Consider the following 16473-nt stretch of genomic DNA (forward strand, 5'->3'; position numbering starts at 1 on the left):
TCTCCCACATTTTCTAAAACTGCTGCAATGAATACAGAGACCCCCTCTGAATTTAATTTTTCCCTCCTCTCCTCGCCCAATTATAGATGTAGAGCTAATGAAGAGGCAAGTACTTCAAGAGCCACCAGCAAGGCTTGAAGAGACAGAGTAACTGTCATTAACCAGCAGGGTTGATGTCGGAAGTCATTTCGACACAGACATATTTAGTGTGACATCAAGGAGTCAGTTTGCATTCTGAAACAAAATGTCTGACACAGACATATTTAGTGTGACATCAAGGAGTCAGTTTGCATTCTGAAACAAAGGCGCTCCCAGCATTCCGTATTTTCCTCTCATCTGTTCATACTTTACCTGTCTTCAGACCTCGAGTCATCTCAAGATTTTCTGGGACAGTTGTTCCAAAGAGAATCTCAAGATTCCAATAGAAAATTTTAGCCTCTTGTCCCGATTCGGAGCTCAACATTTAGATTGGCTCATGCAGATCAAATGATTGTGGTACTTTCTAGAATTATAAAGACAAGGTTGGCCCATGCAGTTGAGATATTGCGTTTTGCCTGTGCATTTTTCAATACCTGCTTCAAGAGGGACTTTTCCCAATGTTTCATTTAGTCCGTTGAAAATTGTAATACTGCTAAATATAATAAATATAACAGAGTAAATATAGGCCATTCTTTGCATCTTGTTGGATTCCTTCAGTGTCTGTACATGTGATTATTGACAGGATTAGATATTATTTTACAGTAGAGTTCCAGCTGTCCAAGTTCTAAGTAACAGATATGACTAACCCCATGGGGGAAGATTCCTAACAATTTTCCATGTTTTCTGTGTTAGCGACAGGTTTCATGCATACACTCCGCTATTAAAGCATTAGACTTTCTTTGATTTCTTAATCATTAACAACTTTAGCTTTGATTGCCCATGGAGCTGCAAGCTGTTAAAATGATCATTTGCCTCTTACTAATTTGGAAACCGAGAGCTGTTTCTTCATTTGATGAAGCACAGGTCTTTCTCAGAGCACGTACAGCTCAGGAGCACTAAGAATCTGCTGTCAGAAAACATCGTCTGAAAGTATTGAATTTGTAAAATAAATGGGATGAAGAGAGAAGATACTCTTAAATACTAAAAAGTTCAGTTTTTATAAAGGATTCGACAAGAAACTTTTCAGTAGGAAGTGTCTCTGGTTTTTACAATTCAGTGTTTATTTATTTATTTTTATTTATAATAATATTTTATTATTTATATTATGTTAGTTACCATACAGTACATCCCTGGTTTTTGATGTAAAGTTCCATGATTCATTAGTTGCGTATAACACCCAGTGCACCGTGCAATACGTGCCCTCCTTACTACCCATCACCAGTCTNTCTCATAGTCCATAGTCTCTCATGTTTCATTCCCCCTTCTGATTACCCCCCTTTTCTTTATCCCTTTCTTCCCCTACCGATCATCCTAGTTCTTATGTTCCATAGATGAGAGAAACCATATGATAATTGTCTTTCTCTGCTTGACTTATTTCGCTTAGTGTTTAAATGGTACTTTATGAAGAAGGCAGAGAGGCAGGAAGTCGGAAAGCTGTGTTTCAATGCCAAAACGTCAGTTGAAATTCAACCAGGGTTAACATAATGTTGAATACTCATGTGAGTCAATAGAATGTATGAAACATCCTGGAAAATTTTGTTTATACACGGCCTTTTCGAAACCATGCCTCTGCTGCACTTTCCCCATAGTAAATGCTCAATAAATATTTGTTAAATCGATTTGATANTTTCGAAACCATGCCTCTGCTGCACTTTCCCCATAGTAAATGCTCAATAAATATTTGTTAAATCGATTTGATAGTTGTTACGATCAATTGGTGGTAGGATAAAATGAAATATATTCCCTTGAGCATTCATTCATTCATTCATTCGCCACTCAGTGATATTTATTTAGATTCTAAATGTAGTTTATTGGGAACAAATTAAAAATTAAGGACTTAGTTTATAAAAGATGACTTTTCTCTGATGTGATGGTTTTACTTGTACAACATTGAGCTAAAGGAACTTATTTTGGGCCAAGAGGCTCCCACAGGCTAGTTCTGGGCAGGCTACTCAAGAAATATCTGGGAGGCTCGTTAAGGTAGTCAATTCCTAAGCCCCATGTTAAAGATTTTGCTGGGTAGGTCTAGGGCGAGCTAGCATTTGAGCTTTCTGAAAAGCTACCCAAATACTGATACACATTTAGGTTTCAGGACCTAATGTATAATGATATCATCTTTAACTGTTTCTTCCAAGAAGAATAAGTTACCACAGATATTTAGCCTATTTTTAATGTGGCTCTTCTTGACTTCCTGTTAAACTTTCTCCTCAGGGAAGACTCAACGCTGAGGTGATGGTAGTGATAGGATGTTTTCCTTAGAGTGTCAGGAAAATGAACATCCAGCTTTCCTCTGTCCAGTGTTTCTGATTTCTAGGGCTTCTAAGTGCCAATCCCATATCAGGCAATACACTGAAGATATGCCACTACGTGACTTATTACTTGAGACAAAACCGGAAATGCAAAAATCAGCATTACTGGGGAGCTCTGTCAGAGGCTCACAGGAATAGTAACTACTCTTGTATATGAGTCATATTCCTGCCCTTCCCGATATCGTTATGGCCCACACCGCTCCCAGGCTTGGCCCCCCACCTTTCTCTAAGGAGACAGTGGTCCTACTGACAAGGCAACCAGAGTGTATCCATTCAGTCCACTGTTGACCTTGCTACTCTTATGGTTAGAATAAATCCTCTCATTTCTCAGTTCTGACTGTATTTTTTCTTTTCTTTTTTTCCCCATTACCTCTCCTATATAAGATTTGTTCTGGAGTACTGACTGACCTGCACGGTTTCTCCAGAATTTACCAACTTCCTTTTTATCTACAAGCTAATCTTGATGTATTTTCCATCTCCTGTATAATATAGTGTACCTCTAATCAGCGCTTCCCACTCAATATCCTTATTATGAATCATACATTAATTATAATGTGTTCTGATTTTGAGTGCTTATTAAAAATATCATATTTCTTTCCCTTAGGAATTTCCTCTGTCTTCATCTTTCTGAGGAAGCAGATAATTTTGCTTGCGGGCTATAGGCTTGATAAGTACTGTGTGCGAGTGGCTTGTGGCACAGCATCTGTCCTCTGAAAACTTACACTCTGAAAGGAATATCCGTCATTTCCTCTTATGGTTAAATTTTACTTGTCCTTGACATTCTGCCTATGAAGCACGTGTGGTATACTAGATGCTGTCCAGGACAAAGGAAGCTTCATAAAGCATAGCCGGGCGAAGTCTCATAATTACTTTCTAATCCCATATTAAAATTCAGTAGAATTGAAGTCTATAGGAAATCTTTCCATTTTCCCTACTGCAATGTAAATAATTCACATCCTTTTAACCATTTCCGTGTACTAACTCCACAAATCCCAAACTCCGTTAAGTTAAATGAAGAAATATGTTTAAACAATTTCAGCCCGTTCTGTTAGTGGTAGAAAATTTCATAGCTGATAAAAGGGGGTTAAAATCAAATGAAGCCTAGAATGGATCGATGAGGGTGAGGAACTTCCCCAAGGATAAAGTCATTCAAGTCTTCCAGAACAGAATGGTTGGCAACTGCTTCCCCTCATGACTACTCAAAGTACTTGACTCACCGAGTCTTTTTTTTGCCTCTCTGGGATGATTCTTTAAGGAGGAAAAAAATTTACAGATTCAATTTTTCATAAATGACACTTCTAGCACAGAATAGTACCAACCCTTCTGTCATCACTTGGTATGGCCCCAGTGGAAAATTCAGATTTTTTTCCCCATTAAATAAAAAGAAAGGTTTGAGTTGTTCAGTGTCATTAGAAAATAACAATCCACATTTGGGTGGCACGGAGCCAACACAAAGATGAGAACACAGATGAAGTGTGTTGCCCTCTTTTCCCACCCTGTTTACCTTCTGACCTTTTGTTTGCTTTTCGTAGTTCTCTGTGAGATCCTGTCACAGAAGCAATGAATGTAAATGTCATTACGAGGGACGGCTGTTTTTCTTGGAAGTTTTCTTTATTTAGGTTCTAATGAATAACATTCAAGATGGCGTCATTTCCGAATGCAACCCGCGCGTTAGTTTGCGCGATGTCTCACCATGTCCATTCATTTCCTATCTGCCGTCAGAGTGAAGGTGCCTTTGGGTGTGCCCTGTTCATGTATCGGGGACATTTTTATTCATAGTAATTTAATATCAGTGATGCAGTTGACTTATGGTATTAATGTTAGAGTCAAATGTCTGGGTGGAGAGAATATTAGGTGGTCTTGTTTACAAATATAATGAGAAATGGGGGGAAATGGGACAATAAACATACAGTGAATGCTATCTCTAGGTACTAAGCTTATTGTAGATTTTAATCTTTTCTTATGTTCATCTTTTTTCCCCTAAATTTCTAACATGAAGGAAAATAAATGAAATCTTAGAAAAAGAAGAATTTATAGTTGCTTATTTCCTATTTTGTATCCGCTCATCTTAGGAGACTCGCCCAGGCCTTTTTTTCGTATGTGCTGTTTCTCTCCCAAGCAACCTTTCCTTCTCACCTATGCTGCTGAAGCCTGTTTTCTCTGTCTTAGCAGGAAGGTTCATTAATTTGTATGATTAGGACCTAAAGATAAATGCATGACTGTGGTGGACTTTGATCCTTTTTATTTTTTAAATTTGGTAACCTAGGTTTGTAGGTGGATTCTTGCATGTATTTTGCTGCAAGCTGATGCATACAGTCTTTGTATTTGCAGACAAGGTTAGGGGTCCACGGAGATGACTGTGTTGAGATGCATGGGAGGCTTTAGGAAATATGAAAAAGAGTAAGGTAGAATTTGTAGGCTGAATCATGTACGAGAGGTATTAATCAGTTGAAAATCATTCATTAACATTGCTCAGTCCCCAGCTCCTAGATCTTATTTCAGATTCAAGTCCCAATGAATTTAAAATGTTTTCCCTTCATCCACTGGCCATTAAAAGTTATGTTCACACTGCGTGTCATACGGGGATCTTTGTCACCGCTGTCCAAAGAAATACCTCATAACTCTTTTGTTCTTAGACAAATTTCTGAATTTTCAAAAATTGGTCCCCTTCCCAAATCCCTCTCCCCTTTCTCTTTTTACAATTGAAAAAATTTCTTCATCCTAACTTTATGAGACTGTCAGGGAAAAAAAATCCTCCAACTATCAGGAAACATTAAAGAAAATAGAGTAAAATCAAATGCCTCGGGAGTTTTGTGTAGTGCAAGAAAACAGGGAATAATTTGATTTGTTTTTTTTCCCATCTAATATTTTTAGGTACAAGCCTATGCAGAAGGTGGATGGGGTTGCAGATGGTTTCACAGGAAGTGGTCAACAGACCGGCACATCTGTTGAGCAAACTGTAATAGCCCAAAGTCAACATCATCAACAGTTTTTAGGTATGTTAAGGTGTAATGTATAGTCTAGTTGCCATTAGGACATTGAAAACCAGAGAACAATAGTAGTGTTTTCTCCAAGTGCTATGTCTGTTACAGGTGTGAACTAACGGTAAGATTTGTGTGTGTGTGCTGAAACTCTGCATTTCATGGGAGAGTTCTAGACCGTTTCTACTGCCTCATGTTGACTAAATCTTCTTTCAAAAAATCTCAAGTTGTGTAGGACTTCTAAATGCATAGGAATTAAAGGCTCAGAGCTATGAAATTGTCTTGAGGAATTTGAATTAATTGGGCTTTCGTGATCAAAGTTATGTTGTGTTTACTTTCAGCAGTTAACTTCAAGTGCCCACAAGAATTCTCATTTCCTGTGTATAAAGTTGCAAATGCGTAGTCTCAGGTTAGAAAAAAAGAAATTCCTATAAACTTTAAAAAAAAAAGTAAGTAATTCTTTTAAAGTGATCCTCTATATCCTATTTTTGTAATTTTGTAGATGGTACACATGTTGCTTGTCATTTTAGAGAGTGAGGAAGTGGAAATTGAACATTCTGCAGATTCTGGTCATAGCTGCCGGTGCAAAAAATGGCACTGTAATGGACAGCTCTTCTAGCGATAAACACGTGTCACTTCCTTACAACAGATCGAGATAAATAGAAGCTATCAAAGAGTGCGCCTGTGTATGCGTTGTGTTTGTGTATTTGTCTATGTGCGCTTTCTGACAAACAACTAAAAAGGACTCTCAAGTCACAAAAGCTACTGAAGTTGAAAGCATGATGGCAGCATTTCCCACACTGGAGTCCTCGCATAGACTCTTTAGAGCCTTGAGCTCCCAACAAGGATTTTAATTTTTTTGTTTTGTGTTTTTATTTCAATTCGAATCTCTAAAGAAATAATAAAAGCTTATTCTGGGCTATTAGAAGAGGAGAATAAATACTGTTCTGTGGTTATAGTTTTCACATTTGTATTTGAATTTGTGATAAAGCAGGCATCAAAGTGTATTGCATTGATTGTCCAGAGCTCATGAGAAAAGAACAGGGGGAGACTTACTATGGAAATTACATAAGTTATGTAATTCATCCCAAGGGAAGGCTAAATGATGTCCCAGTGCTCTGGGTGGAGGAAAGTTCCACAGCTCGTTTGCATACAGAGGACTAATGGGGGAACCAGCCACGAGGAAGTACATGTTGGTATAGGCCTGCCAAACTCAAAAGACCTGGGCCGCAGCAATCAATACCATATTCATGTTGCAAGAGGTAATTTAGTTATAGGACAGCAGCCTCATCTGTCATATCAAATTCATGTTGTTAAGTTTAATGTAATTTTTGTAGTTTTATTTGGGTTCATTCCATAGCCTTTTTGGTTTACGATGATATGCGAGAGGTATGAGCATAACGAGTGTGAAGCTAGGTTTATTTTTTTATGTTCTTAAGTCACATAATAATAAAAATAACTTAAATTGATACTGGCCAGCTCGAGATATTTTCCTTTTAATAGGGGCCCTATGTTGAGAGACATCATGGTTTGTTACTTCCAGTATAATTGTAGTGAAAATTTAGTTCCTCCACAATTTTTTAGTTCTTCCTCTATTCTTTTGTACTAATGATGTTGTTACATTTTGTTTGAAAAATACTACTATGAAAAGTTCTTAATCATTGGACCTCTGGCCTTTACATTTTTTTCCTTTCTTAGTCTATCTTAAATTTCCCCTCATTAATCTGTAATTGGCACAATCTATAATGCTTTTTTTTTTCTGTTGTGTTGTCATGGCAACAGATGCATCTCGAGCACTTCCAGAGTTTGGAGAAGTTGAAATCTCTTCTCTGCCAGATGGTACTACCTTTGAGGATATCAAGTCACTGCAGAGTCTTTATCGAGAGCACTGTGAGGTAAGTTTTTTTCAAACACAGTAGGAATGCATGCTAAGTTTTGCCAGACAACTTGCTAAGACAAAATAATCCAACTTATTCCGAGAGGACAGGGGAAGTTAGTTCATATATCTTTGAACACTCACAAGTTCATCGTTCTTCTTGCCTCAGACTGAAGATACGAGGGATGTGGGAAAGGGAGAACGCATTTTACTGCCCATCTTCTTAGCATCTCCTAATCTGAATCCTTTGATATGGCAATTCCACTTATAGGTACATACCCTAAAAAATCCATTATACGGGTTAAGACATGACATGTACAAGCAAACTTGTTGCATAATTGTTTTTAGTGCAAAAGATTGGTTTTAGCTTCCACATCTAAAAGGGAATTGAGTAAATAAAACATGGTCCAGTCTTTAGAGTGGAATACTATGCAGCCATTAAAAAGAACAGACCCTTCTAGACATACTCATGTGTAAAAAGTTCCAGGATTTATTTTTAAGGGAAAAGCAAGACATGAAATAGCGTGTATCGTATACTATCATTTGAGTGAAAAGGAACGTGTATACAAATCTCTCCAGGAGAAAGAACAAAATGTTAGTGTGTTAATGGTGGCTGCCTTTGTGAAGGTAACTGGATGACTGGGAGTTGGCAGAAGAGAATTAATTGTTCGATATCCCTTTTAACCTTTTGAATTTTACACCGTAACTATGTGTTTCAATCAAAAATATTTTCTGAGGGGTGCCTTTCTGGGTCAGAAGAGCATGCGACTCATGACCTCGGGGTCATGAATTCAAGCCCCTTGATGCATGTGGAGATTACATTAATAAATAAATAAGCTTTAAAAAAGAGGAAAAAGAAAAAGATGTGTTCTAGAAATGTTTAATGAAGTATTTTAGATGTTCCTTCCAGGGATTATTGAGGCTCTAGTTTTGTTTTGTTTTTGCGGTTAAAGTTTCTCTTGGTATTTTCCATCCCTGCTTGTACTCCTTTTTCTGAGTGTTCCCCGCCAGAATTGGCTCATTGTCTCCAGGAGGTGAACTCTCTCCAAACAAGCGTTTTAATATACCTGCAGCTCACCTGGCGGAAAGGGCATAACAGATTGCAATAAGAATTTTCTTAAGTGCCTCTCCTTTTGAAAGAGGAGTCTATTTAGAATTTAAGTAGCTTTATTCCAGGACTATTTGTGATGTGTTTAGGAGTAAAAGATATTCCTTGGGGTTTCATGGGCAGTCGTCCTGACTGCTGACAATGCAGTATGCAGTGTGAAGTCTCAGCTCATAGCATTCACAGATTTTTTTCCCACTCCAGAAATACAAACTGCTTGAGTGAATCTGAGTGCTTGTCAAGGGTGCTGGATTATTAACAACCAAGGGCAAGTTCTGCCTTTAACAAACCATGTGCCAAAATTGTTTTTCAACATGTCCTGCTGGTTTGTTTCCAACATTTCTTGGAATGATGAAAGACCCTTAATACTCGTCTCTCTTTGATTACTGTGCTTCTCCCAACATTAGAGAATTTCTGGATGAGCCTCATGTATCTCGGAAAAAAGTCTTTCTTTGTACATGGATATCATGTATATTCAATAAAGATTTGTATAAAAATTCTCTAAGCAATTTCTCATTCCTCTGTGTTCAGGTGAATCTTGCTTTAAGCAAACCAACCTACACAGATATAATTTGGGTTTAAGTTTCTTTTATTTGTTAAAAATATAAATAGGAGCAGGGTTATTTATATTACTAAAGAAAGTCCAGTAAGCTTATTCTCAGTGGAGAACTCCACTAATAAGATGAAAGATGAAAATATCTTTTGGATTACAAAAATTTCATTAGCATACCAACATTCAGGAATAGTCTGTATGAAGAGATAGGGACGTGTATGGTAATCAGTCTGTGTGGGAAATGGCAGTCCACAGAGACCATAGAATGATCCGCACTTATTTCCGAATTACCAGCACTCATGCCATCTCTCGTGAGGCATGAAAAAGAAATTCCAATTATATGAAAACGAAGAATTTCAATTATTTTTTTATGTCAAACTTCCAAACTTTTGAAGTATAGGTTGTTCAGCCTCATATCCCGTCCTGTAAATAGTCACTTGCCCTAAGCCAGTACAATAAGGATTATTTAAAAATACATTTGCCTATATATTTTAGTCTGAACATATTTGAAAGTAGGTGGACAAATGGTAAAATGTTTTATTCATTTGTAAAAATGTCTCAAGTGAGGCTGATGTGAATGTCCTTTTCAAAAGAATTATTTGAGATTATTTAATTTGGAGAGATACTGAATGTAAAATGCGCTGAATTCTTTCCGTGCCTTGTTTTTCTCATATTCTGTACAGTTTATGTTTTTAAGAAAGATTAATCTACCTCTTTTGCCTGTTTTTTGGAATTCTCACAATTTGCTTATCAAAGCTGTTTTATAAGTACCACTAGTTTTTTTATGGAAGGCACAAGTAGAATTTTCTACACAAGTTGCTGCAACGGTAATTGGTTTTTAAAAAGCTTAGCTTTCTTATAGCAGTCTCAGAGATAGAGATATGTAGGTATTATATATATTAATAGTTGTTTTAATAATAGATATCTCTCGGAATGTGCCTGAGGTACAATTGAGAAAGCAATATGATAATTTGCCTTGGGGTGCCTGGGTGGCATAGTCAGTTGAGTGCCCAACTTTTGGTTTTGGCTCAGGTCGTGATCTCAGGGTCGTGAGGATCCAACTCGGGGTCGCTTCCATGCTCAGCACAGAGTCTGCTCAACTTTCTCTCTCACTCTCCCTCTGCCCTTCCCTGTGCTCGCTCAGTCATGCTCTTGCTCTCTGGCTATCTGGCTCTCTCTCAAAATAAATAAATAAATCTTGAAAAAAAAATAATAATTTGCCCCTTGAGAACATTTTTGCCTGGGAGTTGGGACATCTGGCTGCCTTTTACTTTCCACTTGCATCTTTCTTGTTCCTAATATCAAAGGGTGAGAAGTGTGTTAATTAACGTGCTGCAAACATATTATGCTTAACGTTTGAATTGGTCTCAGAGTGTGTTTATATAGAAGTCCAGTTGTTCTCTGTAACATACAGAGGGCCGGAGACCTGCATGGGTTTCACAGACTCTAGAATTAGGAAGGCATAGTTTCCTCTTTTTGCCTCAAATGCCCAGATTGACTCTCTTGATTGCCCCCAGAGTTCTCCTTGCTTCTAGGAATTTTGTAGATCTCGCTGGGGCTGTTTTACCTGTCCTCGTTCTCAGTGCTGACGACACCAAGCACATTATGCTGATGACTTCTGTCTTTTATGCTCAAAATAATCACAGAATCACATGTTCTTTGCACAAACAAGTTATTCTTTGGTTTTGTGACTGCTTTTATCTGAAGGCAAATTTATAACTAATTGCGATGGCACGGTGAAATTAAATATGATCATCAAAATTTAATGAAGGGGGCAAATTTTAGCATCGTCAAAAAAAAATGTCTTTGATGCAGCTGGGAAATGGTTCTAGGAGATAAAATGAAGGAGGAGGAGATGAGGGCCCTGCCCCCAAGGTTAGAGGAGGCGATAGTCTTCAAGCTGCTCTCTAAAGGGAAGAAGCAGAGGTAGGACTGAAGCGAAGGCATGGCTGGACCAAAGAGATGCCCTTTTCTGCCCAGACGATGCTGTCCTCTGAAGGCCAGCCCCATTGTGGTTCCTGCCCCAGCCTCTGGTTTCCTGGGAACATTCTGGAATCATGGTCAGCCCTGGGACAGGTTCATTTAGCCTTGACTCTTGTCTGCCCTGCATGAGCGGCTCCACACCCTTTATTTTTGCCCTCTTTGATGGCCGTGGGCTCACCTGGCCCCTGGGGGCTGTGTCCTTTTGGGTCTAAGGACGCGAAGACTGGCCTGGCCGCAGTCGTGGTGCCAGAAAGAAACAGTGTGGGAAGGAGTGGAAGAAAAGTAAGAGAAGACAATGGAGAGCAAGGGAAGTAAGCGAGAAAAAAGAGAGGGGTAACGCAAGGAGATGAGGCCATCACGCGAGGAATACACATCATCCTGTCAGTCTTTCCAGTTATGTTCTCCCTGCCTGAGCGCTTTGGTTTACCCACTTCCATCGGCAAGTCGTGCTCCGGTTTCACCGTATAACTTATGCCTGCCCCCCCAGGCATCCTCACCATTTCCATCCCGATGGGTGACGCGCTCCTCACACATCCCCCTCAGGAGCATTGTAAGGTAACACTGATGACCGTTTTGTTTTTTTAAGGCAATATTGGACGTTGTTGTGAATCTTCAGTTTAGCCTGATAGAAAAACTGTGGCAAACATTCTGGCGCTATTCTCCCTCGACTCCGACCGACGGCACTACCATCACTGAATCAAGGTCAGAATCAATATGCTTTTCCAATTCATTTTCATGGCTGAGTAGATGTCAGAGCTAATAAATTAGAGATATGTATACCAGTTGTGAACCTTACCTGATAACATTAAATGACTAGATTGAAATGAACCACAAACCGCTCTCTTGAGGTTTCAGGGTGTGTGTTGTAGCTCCCATTTTTATTGATTTGGGGGACTGTGGTAGAGCTATTTCATCCTCATGGAATGAGTATCATATCTACCTTTCATACCGTCAGAAAGTATTAACGTGCATAGGCAGCTCTGGGGGAGTGTTATATATCCAGCCGTATGGTGCCAGTGCAATGGTGGTATAGTTCTAACCTCAGTGATATTTGATAAACTAAAACTATTTTTAAAGTCCATTTTCTTTTTTATCCTCATTTGCCATCTATTCATTTGCTACATTTATTCACACCAGCAATCTGAGTGAAATAGAAAGTCGACTTCCGAAAGCAAAGCTGATAACTCTGTGCAAACATGAGTCTATCCTGAAATGGATGTGTAACTGTGACCATGGGATGTACCAGGCTTTGGTGGAGATTCTCATCCCCGACGTGCTTAGACCTATTCCTAGTAAGTTAAATGCAGACAAGTACGGATGCTTTTGTTCTCATACATTCCACCCAAGTAGTTGGGGAAAGTGACGTTGCAATCTAGGGTGATTCTAATCTCATTTAGATTTGCCAATAAAAAAAAACAAAAACAAAAACCATGCAACACAAGAGTATTGCATGAAAGCAGCCTAGAGCAAAACTGTAGGGAACGGGGAAAAGAAAGGATCTGTTCTCCAATTGTTCATTTTCTTTTCGATAGAAGAGGCAACCTATAGGTGTGACAGCCCCAATAACTAATTGCAAGAACACTCCCAGGCCAGGCAACCTTGTAAAGATTATTCTACCCAAGGACACAGTTTCCTTCATAAAGCTAAAAGTTTTTGAAATCTGTAATTGCTAGACTAGCCTCTTTCATGGTTGCTTTTGATTTGAAATGAATTTATCTTGGTTTCCACTGAAGTTGAATTCCTATATAAAAACACTGACTTTGTCCCGTCTATCATGTTGAGAACTACAAATGCAGTTTCCATTAACAGGAATGGTTAACTGGCATTGTGAGCAAAAAATCTATATATATAACTACACGAGCATTGTATTCCCACCGCGAAGCAAATAGGAATTACATAGATAAGTTAGATGACTTTTTTTCAGTGATGGTGTTTATTAAACTACCTTGTAGCCAGCAAAGCTATTTTCTGCAAGTGTCAATATAAACGCTACTATGGATGCTTGTGTCTGAGGTGGTCGAAAGGATTTTATGCCAACATCTTTATGAGCACGTACTAGTGACCTTAACTTTTCAAGAAATGGGACAGAATTTCCACTCTGCAGTGACATTAATAAGGTAAAAGCTGTCTCGCAGCTCATGAACTTGGCAGCCATGTACTTCAAGTACACCGTTTACAGGTGATTTATGTTAAATCATAGCAAAATATGAAGGAGGGAGTTAGTAGAAGAAAAGGTGAAGATACCAGCATTTGTATGTTTATACTTTCTTTTTTCTCAATATGATAAACAACAGTGGAAGATATGAGTGCTTTCATATGTTTCCCACCATCTTGAAATATATTTAGACACTCATTTACATATAATATCAATGAACACACGTACATGCCTCTAGAAATAAGTTTAAAAAAAAGAAGAAATCTGTCACTGACTCCCATTTTTATAAATTGCTAATGTTTTCCACTCTCTCTGCACCACGTTTCCTGACTTGACGATTGATTAAAAGTGATGTTGTCATGGAAAATTTCCATGTATACATTCTCTACCGATTTATGTTCCAGAGTCTCGATTTTCCTTGTTTTTGTCTTGCTCCCTGTGCTCTGAGTGATAATCTCTAGAGATTTTTAAGAGAAGTTGCATAGGGCTGACTCCTTAGTCTGTGATATCTTTGCCCGCCCCCCCCCACCGCCCGCCAAGTACCATTTCGCTCATGAGATACAAGAAGAGATGTCGGTGAGCTCTTTCTTGTTTGAGGCAAATCAACAACATCAACATTCATTAAACAATTCTGAAGTCTTTTGCTTCTGTTAGCAACACAGGACTTGTAAAGTCAACAGTTCCCTAACCTACATCATGTATCCATTTTAGCTGACTCTCAGCCTCATAATTTTAAGTGCACGATACACTTGACTTTTTTTTTTCTAATTTTGATTCAGAAACCAATTTATTCTGTCAAGAAGTCTGTCTACGTTCAGCAGACAACTCAACTTCAGGAATTTTCAGATGACCATAATTTTATAGCTTCTTTGAAATTACAAGGGACATTAATGTGCTAGCCTACAAAGTACATTTGGAAATCTAATTCTGATTCTATAACAAGACCTAACAAAACAAAGCTTAAAATACAGCTTAAATAGCTATCTTCTGATTGTGTGCATTTTAATATTAATCACAAGCAGGTTGAGACAAGTCAGCTGTGGAACAGTTTTAAATTTTAAACCATCCATTCATGAGAAAAAGTTGTCAGAGTCAATCTGCACAATTTGATCTGACACGAATCCCTATAGAGAGAGCAAACTTAATTTTATTTTTAAAAATTATATTTTCCTGGCTACTAGTACTTCACTCTACCATTTACTGTCCAGATGGGATTCCTTTTTTTAGCCAAAAAAAAGTCTGCATATCACACTAATTTGAAGTCAGCTTGAAGCTACTATATTCTAAAATACATTTATCTGAAAATGAAAAACAGTTAAGTGTAAGAATTGTATAAGAACTCAACGGGTAACACTTATGTACAATTATGAGTATACATAAAGGTGGCCCCAAATGTCACTTAGTACAAGAAAGTAAAAACTTACAGTCATTTGACATAAAAAAAATCTTTTTATTTTACAATCTTTCTAGCATCAAATTTGTTTAGATAAAACAAGACCCATACTAAATATTTTTTTAAAGTAACTTCTCTTAGTTCTTGTTTTTTTATTCAGATCAAATAATTATTTATATTAATAGTAGAAAACATGCAAAATACAGATAGCCAAGTTGAATTTTAAACAAAATATTCCTGAGTTTCGAAAAGGGTCGTTAAATTTTTTTTTCACTGTTTTTCATTTCCATTCATGCCTGCCCTCCATGGTTCTAGTACATAAGACAGCAGAAAAATATTTTTCTTTCTTTGTTTCTTTTTTGGCTCAAGTGGGAAGCTTTGGAAATTTCACAAGATTAGTTCTCAAGAAATTTCCAACTCAGTGTTTCCAGTAGATGATTGTCATGGTTAAGAGTCGATATTTCTTAAGTGTTTTTCCTAATCAAAATTTAGTCATTTCAACCTCTCTTCTGTCATTTGACCAGTTAAAGAAATGATTAAAAAAGCAGTTGTTTTCATGATTGAGTTAGTAAAATTTATATCTTTCACAAGCAACTTGAGCAAGCTAATTATTTCTAACCCTGCTTTACCAAAAGTAAGAGAGAAGCATGTCAGACTCATTTGAGCACAGGAAGAAAAACCACGAAATTTAATCCCAGCATCAACATTAATATTCTTGAGCGCTTTGGAGAAAAACGTAACTTCCGTATTTCTTATAGGAGACTCCAAATTATACTGCCTACCACATTAGAGGGAACCCACAGAGCTTAATTTCACGTCGTGGGTGTTTCAAACACTTATCTATTAAATGTCTGAAACTGCTCCCTACAATGTGGAGCCTTGGGTACAGATGACGTAAAATACTGTTGACTGAATTACTTGTTGAACAAGCGAAGAATTCTCTTTTTATTATGCAGCCCTCTCAGGAAGCAGGTCCCTTCTTGGAAAATAGTTGTAGTCATTCCTGATAACTGTTGATGCTTCTAGGCATTTGATGACCACCGTAAAAGCTACTCTCATGGGACCTAGTCCTCTTCCAGATCTTAACAGATAGGTGAAGAATATGGAATGGACTATTTTAGGAATATCTTCAGAATATTGGTCTATGGGACAGCAGTTTTATCACATGATCTTTTATCTCTACCTACCAAGTGAAACAGAATAGTTGTCCAAAATTTTCAAGTCAGGCAATTTTAATTTTTACCTTATTTTCAACAAGAGTAAGAGATAGCTACTCTAATTAATATGTTCTAGCATGAATAGATGTGTAGAGAAAGGGAGAAAGCTTTGCATTGTTTTCTTTTTAACTAAAGAAAGGAAAATAGATTTAGAGCTTGAAAAATCAAGATGAAAAATTTATAAAGAAAATACTTAGCCCTTGAGCATAAAGCCGCTAAGGAAAAGAGTGTTTTGTCTAAGATAGAAAATTCCATAAGTATATTCACAACTGGTATATGTTGCTATAAGCAAAAATGTTTGAATGTTTTCATTTCCCAACAAAGTGTCATAAATACCTGGGAACAAAACAACTTTAAAAGAAAAAGAAAAGCCCAAAATACAATTCTTGGATGCTTTCAAAGTTAGGAATTACGTTAAAAAAAGTCTCATCAATGAGGACAGTATAAGATCTGTGCTATTTCAGATGTCATGTACTCATGTTTTCTCTTCTCCTGGAATAAAGATTAATGTTCTTTGGTGGCTTTTTCGTTCTGCTTTTATTCTTCAACATTTAGGTGCCTTGACCCAAGCCATTCGAAATTTTGCAAAAAGCCTTGAAGGTTGGCTTTCCAATGCCATGAACAATATCCCACAGAGAATGATACAAACCAAGGTAGGCTTGTATGTGTTTGCTTTCTCTTCTGTGTTTAGGAAACTGTACTGAGCTGTGAATTTTAGATCTGTCCTATTAAATGGCATCAAGTACAATATTGGTATCAGAAT

At 37.6% G+C, this 16473-nt stretch overlaps 1 protein-coding gene across 7 annotated transcripts in view; it reads left to right on the forward strand.

Moving 5' to 3' along the window:
* RFX3 (regulatory factor X3) overlaps positions 1–16473 on the forward strand; it is a 275646-nt gene that overhangs the window by 215659 nt on the left and 43514 nt on the right. For all 7 annotated transcript variants that reach the window (XM_034647224.1, XM_002919098.4, XM_034647226.1 and 4 more), the window contains 5 exons: positions 5322–5443; positions 7211–7323; positions 11532–11647; positions 12083–12237; positions 16266–16363. In XM_034647224.1, coding sequence (XP_034503115.1) covers positions 5322–5443; positions 7211–7323; positions 11532–11647; positions 12083–12237; positions 16266–16363 — 604 coding nt within the window. The remainder of the gene's footprint in view (positions 1–5321; positions 5444–7210; positions 7324–11531; positions 11648–12082; positions 12238–16265; positions 16364–16473) is intronic.

Source organism: Ailuropoda melanoleuca, chromosome 17 (assembly GCF_002007445.2).
Source record: "Ailuropoda melanoleuca isolate Jingjing chromosome 17, ASM200744v2, whole genome shotgun sequence".
Lineage (NCBI taxonomy): Eukaryota > Metazoa > Chordata > Mammalia > Carnivora > Ursidae > Ailuropoda > Ailuropoda melanoleuca.